At 45.1% G+C, this 14,084-nt stretch overlaps 1 protein-coding gene across 2 annotated transcripts in view; it reads right to left on the bottom strand.

The window, feature by feature from the left end:
• The window catches only part of ZNF395 (zinc finger protein 395), a 52,129-nt gene that overhangs the window by 23,432 nt on the left and 14,613 nt on the right, over nucleotides 1-14,084 (bottom strand). Inside the window, exons 2-4 of one of the 2 annotated variants that reach the window (XM_077489253.1) lie at nucleotides 4,773-5,008; nucleotides 2,462-2,709; nucleotides 1,954-2,187 (exon numbers count right to left, since the gene is read on the bottom strand). In XM_077489253.1, the coding sequence (XP_077345379.1) occupies nucleotides 1,954-2,187; nucleotides 2,462-2,709; nucleotides 4,773-5,003 (713 nt within the window). In that variant the 5' untranslated portion in view covers nucleotides 5,004-5,008. The remainder of the gene's footprint in view (nucleotides 1-1,953; nucleotides 2,188-2,461; nucleotides 2,710-4,772; nucleotides 5,009-14,084) is intronic. The other variant, XM_077489254.1, reaches the window with a different exon arrangement.

Raw genomic sequence — 14,084 nt, 5'->3', positions numbered from 1 at the left:
ACACCATGTGGATTGGTTCATCGGCCTAATAGTATGCTTAAAGCTCCACACACTGAGCTGACAACACGGAGCAAGAATAATGTCTTCTCTGTCCTGGAACAGAGGCTTTCAGAGCATGGGGCTTCACTTAGTGCTTCAAAGAATACTACAGAATTATCACATGAAGCAGAGTGAGTAAATCGTACCATTTTCTTATGAAATGTCATGAGGTCCTTGGGTTAGTTACAGGAACAACAACACACACTTGGACACATGATAAATGGGTGTTGCCAGCTTTTACTAATAATCTCTTCTTTGAGGGAACATATCAGGCCACCCTGCAAACTTTGCAGAAGAAGAAATACAATTTTTTTTTTTTTTAAAGCAGCCCTTGACGGTCCTAAATACCAATGAAGAGCTGCAAAGCTAGTGGGGCCACCAAGCCGAGTTGCAAAGCTAGTGGGGGCCACAAAGCCGAGATGCAAAACAAAAAAGGACCAAGGAAAAAATCCAAGAGAATTCCAAGCTCTACTTACCGATGAGCCTGCGACTAGATTAACATGTCTGACAGTATGCGTTTAAAAGGGGTTTAGCTTCACAAATTTGTAACCTACAGAGCCCAAAGGCACCGTGGTATCTGTAGTCCTATCTCTAACATATAAGAGGCTCCACAGTGGAAGCACATGCGTTCTGATGAGATCGATGAAGGCAGATGGACTGGAGGGAGCCCACCCCTCCTTAAAAGTACAGGGGCACATTGAACACCCAGCAGGTAGCACAATGGCTGCAAAGGTGTCAATGCATTGCTTGACCTAAAATAAAACGTTTGTATGCTTGATTTTAGGTCAGGCAACGCATTGCCATCTGCCTTCATCTATCTCATCAGAACGCATGTGCTTCCACTGGGGGAGTCTCATACGTTAGAGATGGGACTAAAAAATACCAGGGTGCATTGGCGAGGCTCTGTAGCCTACGGATGCATTTGCAAATTTGTGCAACTAAACCCGTTTTAAACGCATACTGTTAGACAGGTTAATCTGGTCGTAGGCTAGTCGGTAAGTAGAGCTTGGAATTCTTCTTGGATTTTTTTCCTTGGTCCTTTTTTGTTTTGCATCTCGGCTTGGTGGCCCCACTAGCTTTGCATCTCAGCTTGGTAGCCCCACCAGCTTGGTAGCCCCACTAGCTTTGCAGCTCTTTATTGGCATTTAGGACTGTTAAGGACTGCTTTAATAAAAAAAATAGTATTTCTACACATACTGTTAGAAAGGTTTAATCTGGTTGGTCGCAGGCTGGTCGGTAGAGCTTGGAATTCTCCTTGGTCCTTTTTTGTTATGCGTTACCTTCCAATGCTCCTTGCTGCAAGGGCCAGTTACAGGTGAGAGCAGCGGGGCCGCCAAGCAGCGATGGCAAAAGCTGGCGGGGCCACCAAGGAGCGATGGCAAAGCCTGGCGGGGCCACCAAGCAGCGATGGCAAAGCCTGGCGGGGCCACCAAGCAGCGATGCACAGCTTGTAAGACCACTGAACATCAAGCACCAACTTTGCATCAGTGCTTAATGGTCCAACTAACTTTGCATTGTGTTTAAAGTTGGCATGAGCTCTAAAGCACCAATACAAAGTTAATGGTACCACCAAAGTTTTTCTTGTTATTCAGATATTTACCGTACTGTGAGCTTTTAGATCAAAAATCTTTTTTCAAGGTTTCCCAGATATCCAAAAATTTCAAGGGTAAAAAAAAATATATTTCAAAATGAGGGATGTACTGGACAAGTACATACTAAATCATGCAGCTTTCTAAAAACATTTCAGCTGTGACCTCACTCTAAAAAGTTATTAAGGATGGTAAACAGCAAACCGCAAACCTTTCCTATGCTATAGAAATGTTAATAAGTAGCTTGTTAAAGTGTATCCAAGCCCAAAATCAAATATGTAAAATTACCAATCCTTAAAGCAGAAGTAAAGCCCCAAATACTCACCTTTGCTCCCACCATCTAACCTCAGTGAGGTCTCTTGGCAACATCTTCTGCCCAGCTTCCACCAAGTTTTGAGCAGTCTTGATTAGCGGGCATGGGATGAGACAATTCCTCCGCATGTTCAGGAGTTCATTCATTCTGGCATACAGATACCGTGATGAGAATGTACTCCCCAAGTTGAAAAGGATGCTCTCCAAGGGGGGCTCCATTGCTCCTCCATAGAGAGAAGCAGCCGCCCTAAGACAGAAAGTGTGTTACTGGCAGGACCACCAGGTGAAAATAAAAGAAAAAAAAGTCTAAGCCTAATGCAGCAGCCATATCCAAGGATTGGTGAGCTGCAATACAGAACATTTTTGTTTTTGGGTTTAGATACGCTTTAAAGACAAACTATTTTATTTTCCAATTTTGATGAAGTGGGAAAATCCTCCCCTACTCGATACAAAACAAAAAACTTTTGGCTTTAATAGACCTAACTCTTTGGCTGGTAAAGGAAGCAGTAAAATGGGCTCACCTCTTGGGGACATCAATACTGCGAGACACTGATCTCTGAGCCACGCTGGCAGGCCCCACAGGGCTGGTGGACAGAGTCTGCTCCATCGGCATGCTCATGGCTCTGGGGGTCTCTGCGAGACGGACATCCTCCGTCTTCCTGCACAGGTGGAGCCCCAGTTCCAGAACGAAAATCTTCACTTCATCGTCGATGTGATTGTGCTGCTCCACCAAACCGACCCATTCCTTTCCGTTGTGGGTGATGTACACCTATCACAAGGAAAGAGACCTTACAATGTATTCTTACACCCTTCAAAGATAAAACAAAACCTGCACATATGCTCTTTTTTTATGTTTTCGATCCAAAAAGTTTATTGCAACTCAAAACTATTCACAAGGCCTGACCAAAGCACATTGTTCTCCGTCTCGTAGTCCTCCATTGAGTTTTAGTCAAAAGGGGGCTTAAAGCGGGGTTCCACCCTAAAGTGGAACCTCCGCTAATCGGAACCCTCCCCCCCTCCGGTGTCACAATTGGCACCTTACAGGGGGGGAGGGGGGTGGAGATACCTGTCAAAGACAGGTATTTACACCCACTTCCGGGCATGTCATATCCTGTCCTGCCGCGCTGTCTGCTGGGACACACACGGGTCCCAGTGACAGCACGGAGAATTTCTATTGCGCAGCGCGACTCGTGCATGCGCAGTAGGGAACCGGGAAGTGAAGCCGATTCGCTTCACTTCCCGATTCCCTCACCTAGAATGGTGACGGCAGCAGCCGAGAGCCGAGCGATCCATCGGCCTCGGCATCGCTGGAACCCGGAACAGGTGAGTGTCCATTTATTAAAAGTCAGCAGCTGTAGTATTTATAGCTGCTGGCTTTTAATATTTTTTTTTTTTTTTTTTTTTTTTATTTTTTTTAGGTGGAATCCCTCTTTAACCATGAATGTGGGGAAAGTCAAGGAGGATCAGACCCAAAAGAGTCTGCTTTTGTGGCGATCACCAAGCTACCAGTTAATCCAGTGTGGCTTTTGTGCAGCCCTCTATATAGACATGAAATATGACCAATGGCACATGAACTGGATCTTCTGCTTCCCCAAAAGTGGAAGCAGAGATCGAAAGTGAAACTCATGTCATTCAGATGACCAGAGGGTGAACAATGCACAACAGCAAAATGTTTAACTTTAACAGAGACAAGGGTTAATAAAACAAACTCCATCAGTCACTAAAGACTATGCTATTCAGCACAGAATGATAAAAAGGCACGCAAATTTATATCAAATTGGGAAGGCACATAATGGAAGGGACCATTAAAAAAATTGGTAAGCGCTCAGAAACCAGGAAAGTGCACAATAGGAAAGTAGGAAAAAAAAAGTAGAACTTGGGAAAAAACAATGGAGGTAGTGAGAATGAAGCATGTTTGCTGACGAGTACTGGTTTGTGCGCTTTTGCCACATTTTTTCATAGCACAGGTACATAGACGACGTTTTTGTCACAGTAAGTGCTCATATGCACACACCATTTCCTGCAAAGGAAAGCAATGGCAAGCAATGAAGAATATTTTCTGACAAGTACTCGTTTGTGTGCCTAGATTAATTTTTATCATGACAGAGACAAAGACAACATCTTTGTCATCTGGACAGGTAATCCTTGTGGAATGGGATGAATTTATGGAAAAAATTAGATTCTTAATCTGAAAATTCACAATGACTTATAATACAGAAAAACATATATACAAGCGGTCCACCTTTGAACGAGGTGAATATGGTTAGTCAAGAAACATGTCATTGAAGTAAAATAATGTAAATTTATTACAATTGCTGCACATCTGAAACACATCAGCAATAACTACATGCCGATAAAATATGCATATAATGTGAGCATGAGACAATCCACATACATGGTAAAATATATATTGAATTAGGGATGGAGGTGATATTGGGGTAACACCAGCCCTTGGATCCTTTTTTTTCTATAATACAGAGAGAATTAAATTCTTGGATGTAGTAATCTTCAGCTAAGATGATGGTATAGTGACTACTATGCTATATAGCAAGCCCACTTTCAATATTACTATTCTACAGCCTAGGGCCTTCGCTCATAGCATACCCTACAGCGAATACTTGAAGGTACAATGTAACTACTCTAGAGATGAGGGACCATGAATAATAAGACTTACCATCACCGGCTCTCTGTTCATGGAGCTCTGAGAGCTGAGCGATCAGCAGTGTTTGATCGCTTGGTTCTCAGTCTCAGAGCCGGGCATGGGAGCATCGGTGCAATGCTGCATCCACCTAGGCAACTAGGATTCTTGAAAAAAAGCAGCAGAAGTCCTACCTTTTGTCCTGGGTACAGCTTGAAGCGGTTGGTAGACAAGTTGGTGGGACACATGGCCTCCTCCAAGCACTCCTTGTAGCAGCCACCCTCATAAGCTCCTAGTTGAGCTGAAACTGCAAGGTCTCCCGCCGACTCCACCGTCATGCAGTCTGTGGATAACATTGGGGTGGTACACACCCGGGCTCCAAGCAAAGACCTCTTCCCAAGCCGCTTAGATAGTATGCTCGCCATATTGGCTAGAGAAAGAAAAAGGGGGAAGGGGAAAAAAAAATAATGAAAAATTTTGAATATTCAGTGAACATCAACCATGAACACAGTGTATGTTCTCCAGACACATACTAACCCCCCCATCTGAAACTCTGCCTCTTTCCTATCCACCCTCAAACCCCTTTTCCTCTATAAGAGACTCCAGGACATGGTCTTGTGTTACCTCCTCCACATACAATACAAGACCATGTCTGCATTGTACAAGAGGACATCAAGAAAGCCAAAACCTTTTGGATGCGTAAGAGACCATCAGTTTATTTTTCTTTGCGGTGTGGTTACTGATGGGGAGATTTCTCATAACTTCTGGACCTGGAATCAGGAAGTGATGAGAGGAAATCTCTCTAGCGTGAGGGAAATGCCCATCTTAATTGTCCCTTCAAACAGGTGTCCCCATTGGAAGACAAATATTTGCACACCACAATGAAAAACCCACCGTATTTTGTCTAATATGCTTATTTCCTAAGACCACAAGTGCTAATTAGTGGCCATAATGCATTATTTTTTCCTGAAATACCTCAATCCAAAAAATACCACATTTTGACCACTAGCTGGTGCAAATAATCAAAAAGTATCCACATTAGAGAAAAAAAAAAAATGAAAGGAAAAGAAGGCCATAGTACCAAATAGTATCCCTCTGAACATAAAAAGTAACCAATGCTATATACATATAGATTACTAATTAAATACAATAAAAAATGTTAAGACAATGCCAACATGCATTCTCAAGGAGCACATGATATAAACCAGCATATGCACATGACAAAAAAAAAAACATCTAAAATGATGCCAAACTTCCCCCTTCAGTCAGATGATAAGCTGAATGGACATCAAATAGGGAAGTCAACGTGAGCCCTATGCTGGAATGACCTGGGTCGTTATTGCACACAATACATACAAACCACACAAACACACACAAATACATGCCTATAGGAAGTGCTGAGGATGTTGCAAAAAATACGGACACCAGAAGTGAGTTAAAGGTAGACAACAGTATAATGGAACCCACCAGCAGAATGGAGCCCTACTCCCACCAGCAGAATGGAACCCTACTCCAATTGGCCACCTGTATAATAGACCCCTTCTCCCATTGGCCACCTGTATAATGGACCCCTTCTCCCATTGGCCACCTGTATAATGGACCCCTTCTCCCATTGGCCACCTGTATAATGGACCCCTTCTCCCATTGGCCACCTGTATAATGGACCCCTTCTCCCATTGGCCACCTGTATAATGGACCCCTTCTCCCATTGGCCACCTGTATAATGGACCCCTTCTCCCATTGGCCACCTGTATAATGGACCCCTTCTCCCATTGACTACCGGTGTAAAGGAACCCTTCTCTCATTGACCACCAACATAACTGAACCCTTTTACCACAGACCACCAACATAACTGAACCCTTTTACCACAGACCACCAACATAACTGAACCCTTTTACCAGACCAACATAATGGAACCCTTATCCTATTGATTACAGATGTAATGGAAGCTTCACCCACTGAACACCAACATCATGGAACCCTTCTATCAACTACCGGTGTAATTAAACTCTTCTCTCATTGACCACACACATAACGTAACCCTTCTCCTGTTGACCACCATAAAAATCAGTTATTTCCCCACTGAGCATCCATATGAAGAACCGCTGTAATCTGCACTGTTTGTGTATCTTTTCTGGCCATTATTACTCATCGTATTGACCATCCCTGTAGTGATTGAGCACATCAAGTACTCCACATTACTTATTATTCAGTCCTACATTCTTCACACCAATCTATGGAGACCTGTAGATTTGGAAATCGTTGTCAGAGGTTCCTGGAGACTAGAAAGGTATTTTTAAGGATTCCTCCATGTTGAAAAGATAGAGCTACATAAACAAGGGATCGAGTTCCTGAGGTGGCGGGTGATTTTGAAGTACCGTATATACTCGAGTATAAGCCGAGATTTTCAGCCTCTTTTTTGAGGCTGAAAGTGCCCCCCTCGGCTTATACTCGAGTCATCGCCGTCTGCCTGCCCGATCAGCGTGTCGAGCAGACAGACGGCGGCCATTCTACTATTCAAAAGCCACACCTCCCTCTCTGTGATAGGCGGAACACTCAATTTCCCAGCAGTCAGTGTTCCGCCTATCACGGACATCCGCTCATTCTCATACTATGGATGAGGATGAGAGGATGAGAGGATGCCCGCCTATCACAGAGAGGGAGGCGCGGCTTTTGAACAGAAGAATGGCCGCCGTCTGCCAGGAGGAGAGCGTGGCACACAGAGGCTGCAGATTGGCACAGGTAGGCAGGGATGGACGGACAGCACAGCGACGGACGGGACAGAGGGATGGACACAGGGACGGACGGGACACAGGGACGGACACAGGGATGTCTCACCCTCGGCTTATACACGAGTCAATACGTTTCCCAGTTTTTTTGGGGTAAATTGGGGGCCTCGGCTTATACTCGGGTCGGCCTATACTCGAGTATATACAGTACATACATTATAAAGTTATAATTTACTAAAGGGATTAGGGTCCATACTCCCCCTGATGAGGTTGAGGGTGGGAGGTCTGGAAATCTAATATATGTATCATCTCCCCTGGTTGACGGGGGCGTCATTGCCCCAGCGAATCCTATATATGCCTCCTCCTTTTTTTCGTATGGGCAAATTTTGACCGTGTTGGGGCGTTTTTGGAAAAAATCGGTTACAACCTAATGTGACCTGGTTGGTTGTTTTGCCGTGCTTACTGTTGTATGCCTGTACTATAAAACTTAATAAAACGTAATTTACAAAAAAAAAAAAAAATATTGAGAAATATGCTCTAGACACGGGGTTCGTAATGTAGACTTTTGTGCTGCACCAAAAAATGTCCAGACCCTTCACACACACATCTTGCGTCCATATGGAATACGGATATTTATATTAAGGGAAAAAAAAAAAAAAAAAAAAACTCATGTCTAACTACACTGGGCACCCACAGCTGGGAATATTCCCTGGAACCCCCGGAAGAGGATCTGTAGAAGTTTTGAAAGCACATTACAGTAGTTGCACATGCTGTCTCTGGCCTAATATAAAGTGGACCTGTCATTAAAATTTGCACTTAAAGAGGGATTCCACCTAAAAAAAAAATATATATATTAAAAGCCAGCAGCTATAAATACTACAGCTGCTGACTTTTAATAAATGGACACTCCCTTGTCCCAGGTTCCAGCGATGCCGGCAGCCGAGGCCGATCGATCGCTCGGCTCTCGGCTGCTGCCGCCACCATTCTAGGTGAGGGAATCAGGAAGTGAAGCGAATCGGCTTCACTTCCCGGTTCCCTACTGCGCATGCGCGAGTTGCGCAGCGCAATAGCGCTGTCTCTGAGACCCGTGTGTGTCCCAGCAGACAGCGCGGCAGGACAGGAAATGACAGACTCCCATCTGAGTCTATGCCCGGAAGTGGGTGTAAATACCTGTCTGACAGGTATCTCCACCCCCTCCCCCCTGTAAGGTGCCAATTGTGACACCGGAGGGGGGGAGGGTTCCGATCAGTGGAAGTTCCACTTTAGGGTGGAACCCCGCTTTAATGCCACGTACACACGACCGGACTTTGAGGGACTAGGTCCAACGGTCTTTCCGACGGACTTTCAGCGGATTTACGACGGTCTTTCCGAATGAACAGACTTGGCCACACACAATCACACCAAAGTCTGATGGATTCGAACGTGATGACGTACGACCGGACTAGAATAAGGAAGTTCATAGCCAGTAGCCAATAGCTTCCCTAGCGTCGGTTTTTATCCATCGGACCAGCATACAGACGAATGGATTTCTCGGTCCGGCGGAGTTCCGGTGGAAGAAATTTAAAACATGTTCTATTTCTAAAGTCCGCCGGATTTTTGGCAAGCAAAGGTCCGATGGAGCCCACACACGATCGAATTGTCCGACGGACTCGTTCTGTCGGACCTTTGCTGTCATAAAGTCCGGCCGTGTGTACGCGGCATTACACCCGCGATTGTCAGTGTACTAGACATGAATGGTCTCCAATGGGACCCCTGAAATACCCAGAGGGCCCCACATTTGGTCCTACAGAGGATTATAAAGCTACCTACTACCAGAGATGGTCGGAGACTAGGGCATTTGCTACAGCTTCTAATGCCCATTGTGGGAAGCTCACAGCAAGCCATTTCAGTCCAGGAGAGGAGCCGGTACAACTGTCCAAGACGGAAGGGAAGGACGACGTTCCAATTTAACACTAAATGGAAAACATGCGATTTTCAAGTTTAATGAGACCAAACCCATTTAGACGGCAGATGAGCTCTATATGAAAGGTTTGGCGGCCTTCATACTCCCAGTTGAGCCATGGCCTGGGGCGGTGGAATTTCCAGGAACGCTTTCGGGAGAGGGACAGGGAAGACGTGACAATGAGCGTGTTCACCCAGTGTACAAAGAAGAGGACCTTTGCCAACAGGGGAGAAGCATTCGCTATTAACTCGGCATTCTGCAGCGTTGGCTTCCTGGCCATCATACCCATCCATCTGCTTCAATGTAATGTGTCCTTCAGATCATCTGTGTGCAAGGATTGGGAAACGGAAGGAAGCAACTGCAATACTTTGCAACTGGCCAAGGAGACTCATTTTAGTAGACACCGGGGATGCTAGACAAGGCCAAAACAACTTTAACCACTTGCTTACTGGGCACTTAAACCCCCCTCAGTCCCAGACCAATTTTCAGCTTTCAGCGCTGATGCACTTTGAATGACAATTGCGCGGGCATACAACACTGTACCCAAATGAAATTTTTATCATTTTTTTCCCACAAATAGAGCTTTCTTTTGGTGGTATTTAGTTACAGCTCGGAGTTTTATTTTTTGCTAAACAAACAAAAAAATATGCAAAAAAAATAAAATAAATAAATCATGTTTTAATAGTTTGTTATAAAATTTTGCAAACGGGTCATTTTTCTCCTTCATTGAAGTGCGCTGATTAGGCGGCACTGATGGCTGCATTGGTGGGCACTGATGGGCTGCATTGGTGGGCACTGATGGGCTGCATTGGTGGGCACTGATAGGCAGAGTTAAGGCGGCACTAATAGGCACAGATAAGGCGGCACCGATGGGCACAGATAAGGCGGCACTGATGGGCAAAGATGGGCACAGATAAGATGGCATGGATGGGTGGCACGGATAAGTGGCATGGATGGGTGGCACGGATGGGCACTGATAGGTACCACTGATAGATGGGACTGATGGGCACTGATAGGTGGCACTGATAGGTGGCACTGATGGGCGGCACTGCTGGGCACTGATGGGCGGCACTGGGTCGCAGCACCTTTGAGGCAGATTGTGGGCACTGTGGGTGGCACTGTTGGTGGCACTGCTGGATGGCACTGTGGGTGGCATTGTGGGTGGCACTGTAGGTGGCACTGTGGGCACTATGGGCACTGATGGGGGCACTTACTTTTATTCAGGATGGCACGGCAGTGGGCAGGTGGGCACTGGCAGGGGGCAGGTGGTCAGCTGTATTGCTGGCCGTGATCGGGACTGATGTCCCGATCACGGCCGCCGGTGATCAGCTTTTTTTTTCTCTCCTCGCGCTGTCAGCGCGAGGAGGAATAATAGCCGATTACCGGCTCCGTTCTATCACATGATCAGCTGTCATTGGCTGACAGCTGATCACGTGATAAGGGGTCGGGATCGACCCCTTGCACGGATCGGTGATCAGGCGAGTCTCACGGACTCGCCGATCACAGAGCGCGCCGCGCGCGCCCCTCAGGGGGCGCGCAGGCCGCTCGTATCCGGGACGACGTCAATAGACGTCGTCCCGGAAATGTAGGTCCGCGCTGATGCCGTCATTTGGCAATAGCGCGGATCTGTAGTGGTTAATGAATTAAACAGGGCATGTGTAATATGTTCTGTCCTTCTGTCCCTCTTCCGCACCCCACCCCTTCTCCCCTCCCTTCACATATGCCAGCAAACCCTAATGCCGCGTACACACGATCGGACTTTTGGTCGGAAAAAGCTCTGATGGTTTTCCCGTCGGAATTTTGCTCAAGCTTTCTTGCCTACACACGGTCACACCAAATTCCAACCGTCAAGAACGCGATGACGCACAACACCTACAACAGGACTAGAAAAAGGGAGTTCAATATCCAGTAGCCAATAGCTTCCGTCTCCTAGTTGAATCTGAGCATGCGTGAGTTTTTGCGCATCGGAATTGCATACACACGATCAAAATTTCCGATAAAAACGTTTTTCTGTCGGAAAAATTGAGAACATGCTCTCAAAATTTTTGCCGCCGGGAATTCGGCCAGCTAAATTCCGATGGAGCATACACACGGTCGAATTTTCCGATGAAAAGCTCTCATCGGTCTTTTGCTGGCCGGAATGCCGATCGTGTGTACGCGGCATAACTGTCAAAAATGACAGCCAGGAGTTGCTGTGTAAATACAGAAGTCCTGCTGCTGTCAAAAAGGAAAAAATAAATAAAATAAAACCCATCTGACACAGTTTATAAAAATTATTCAGATGCAAAGTAACATTGTTTATAAACATTGATCAGACAAGAGATACAATGTTTATAAACAATGTTACATTGTATCCGTCTCCCATCTGATCAACGTTCATAAACAATATTATTCTGAATCTCCCGCTTGATCAAGGTTTATTAACAATGTTATTTTGTCTCTTTATCTCCCGCCTGAGCAATGTTTATAAACAATGTTACTTTGACCAGACTGGAGCTAGAGAGATACAAAGTAACATTGTTTATAAACATTGATCAGACGGGAGAGAGATACAGAGTAAGGGCCGGTTCACACTGCGGGCGATGCGAGGCAACACGACTTGCCTCGCCGCGATCTGACAAGTCGCCCCCGCTCTGTACAATGGAACCGTTCTGAGGGGAGCGACTCGAGTCGCTCCGACTCAGAAAAAAGGTTCCTGTACTACTTTTGGGCGACCTCGGGGCGACTTGCATTGACTTTTATACAGAAGTCATTTGCAAGTCGCCGCTGAGGTCGCGGCGAGGCAAGTCGGTGTCGCCTCGCATCGCCCGCAGTGTGAACCGGCCCCAACATTGTATCCATCTCCTATCTGATCAATGCTCATAATATTATTCTACATCTCCTGCCTGATCGATGTATCTCTCCATCTCAATGTTTATAAACAATGTTACTTTGCATCTCTCTCCCGTCTGATCATTGTTTATAAACAATGTTACTTTGACCAGACGGGAGCTAGAGAGATACAAAGTAACATTGTTTATAAACATTGAGATTGTATCTATCTCAATGTTTATAAAACAATCTCAATGTTTATAAACGGATACAATCTCAATGTTTATAAACAATGTTACTTTGTATCTCTCTCTCGTCTGATCATTGTTTATAAACTGTTACTTTGACCAGACTGGAGCTAGAGAGATACAAAGTAGCATTGTTTATAAACATTGAGATGGATACAATCACAATCACAATCTCAATGTTTATAAACAATGTTACTTTGTATCTCTCTAGCTCCAGTCTGGTCAAAGTAACAGTTTATAAACAATGATCAGACGAGAGAGAGAGATACAAAGTAACATTGTTTATAAACATTGAGATAGAGAGATACAGCGATCAGGCAGGAAATAGGGAGCTACATCGATCGTAAACAAAATTATTGTGCATCTGCCTGATTGATGTATTTACAGTGCCTTGCGAAAGTATTCAGCCCCCTTGAACTTTTCAACCTTTTGCCACATTTCAGGCTTCAAACATAAAGATATAAAATTTGTATTTTTTGTGAAGAATCACCAACAAGTGGGACACAATTGTGAAGTGGAACGAAATCTATTGGATTTTTGAAACTTTTTTAACTAATAAAAAAATGAAAAGTGGGGCGTGCAAAATTATTCGGCCCCCTTGCGTTAATACTTTGTAGAGACACCTTTTGCTGCGATTACAGCTGCAAGTCGCTTGGGGTATGTCTCTATCAGTTTTGCACATCGAGAGACTGAAATTCTTGCCCATTCTTCCTTGTAAAACAGCTCGAGCTCAGTGAGGTTGGATGGAGAGCGTTTGTGAACAGCAGTTTTCAGCTCTTTCCACAGATTCTCAATTGGATTCAGGTCTGGACTTTGACTTGGCCATTCTAACACCTGGATACGTTTATTTGTGAACCATTCTTTGTAGATTTTGCTGTATGTTTGGGATCATTGTCTTGTTGGAAGATAAATCTCCGTCCCAGTTTCAGGTCTTTTGCAGACTCCAACAGGTTTTCATCCAGAATGGTCCTGTATTTGGCTGCATCCATCTTCCCCTCAATTTTAACCATCTTCCCTGTCCCTGCTGAAGAAAAGCAGGCCCAAACCATGATGCTGCCACCACCATGTTTGACAGTGGGGATGGTGTGTTGAGGGTGATGAGCTGTGTTGCTTTTACACCAAACATATCGTTTTGCATTGTGGGCAAAAAGTTAGATTTTGGTTTCATCTGACCAGAGCACCTTCTTCCACATGTTTGGTGTGTCTCCCAGGTGGCTTGTGGCAAACTTTAGACGAGACTTTTTATGGATATCTTTGAGAAATTGCTTTCTTCTTGCCACTCTTCCATAATGGGCAGATTTGTGCAGTGTATGACTGATTGTTGTCCTATGGACAGACTCTCCCACCTCAGCTGTAGTCCTCTGCAGTTCATCCAGAGTGATTATGGGCCTCTTGGCTGCATCTCTGATCAGTCTTCTCCTTGTCTGAGCTGAAAGTTTAGAGCGACGGCCAGGTCTTAGTAGATTTGCAGTGGTCTGATACTCCTTCCATTTCAAAATGATCGCTTGCACAGTGCTCCTTGGGATGTTTAAAGCTTGGGAAATCTTTTTGTATCCAAATCCGGCTTTAAACTTCTCCACAACAGTATTACGGACCTGCCTGGTGTGTTCCTTGGTCTTCATGATGCTCTCTGCGCTTTCAACAGAACCCTGAGACTATCACAGAGCAGGTGCATTTATACAGAGACTTGGTTACACACAGGTGGATTCTATTTATCACCATCAGTCATTTAGGACAACATTGGATCATTCGGAGATCCTCGCTGAACTTCTGGAG

Source organism: Lithobates pipiens, unplaced genomic scaffold, assembly GCF_037356315.1.
Source record: "Lithobates pipiens isolate NorthernLeopardFrog02 unplaced genomic scaffold, aLitPip1_a1.2 Scaffold_18, whole genome shotgun sequence".
NCBI classification, from domain to species: domain Eukaryota; kingdom Metazoa; phylum Chordata; class Amphibia; order Anura; family Ranidae; genus Lithobates; species Lithobates pipiens.
This window is presented reverse-complemented; position numbering and strand designations above follow the sequence as displayed.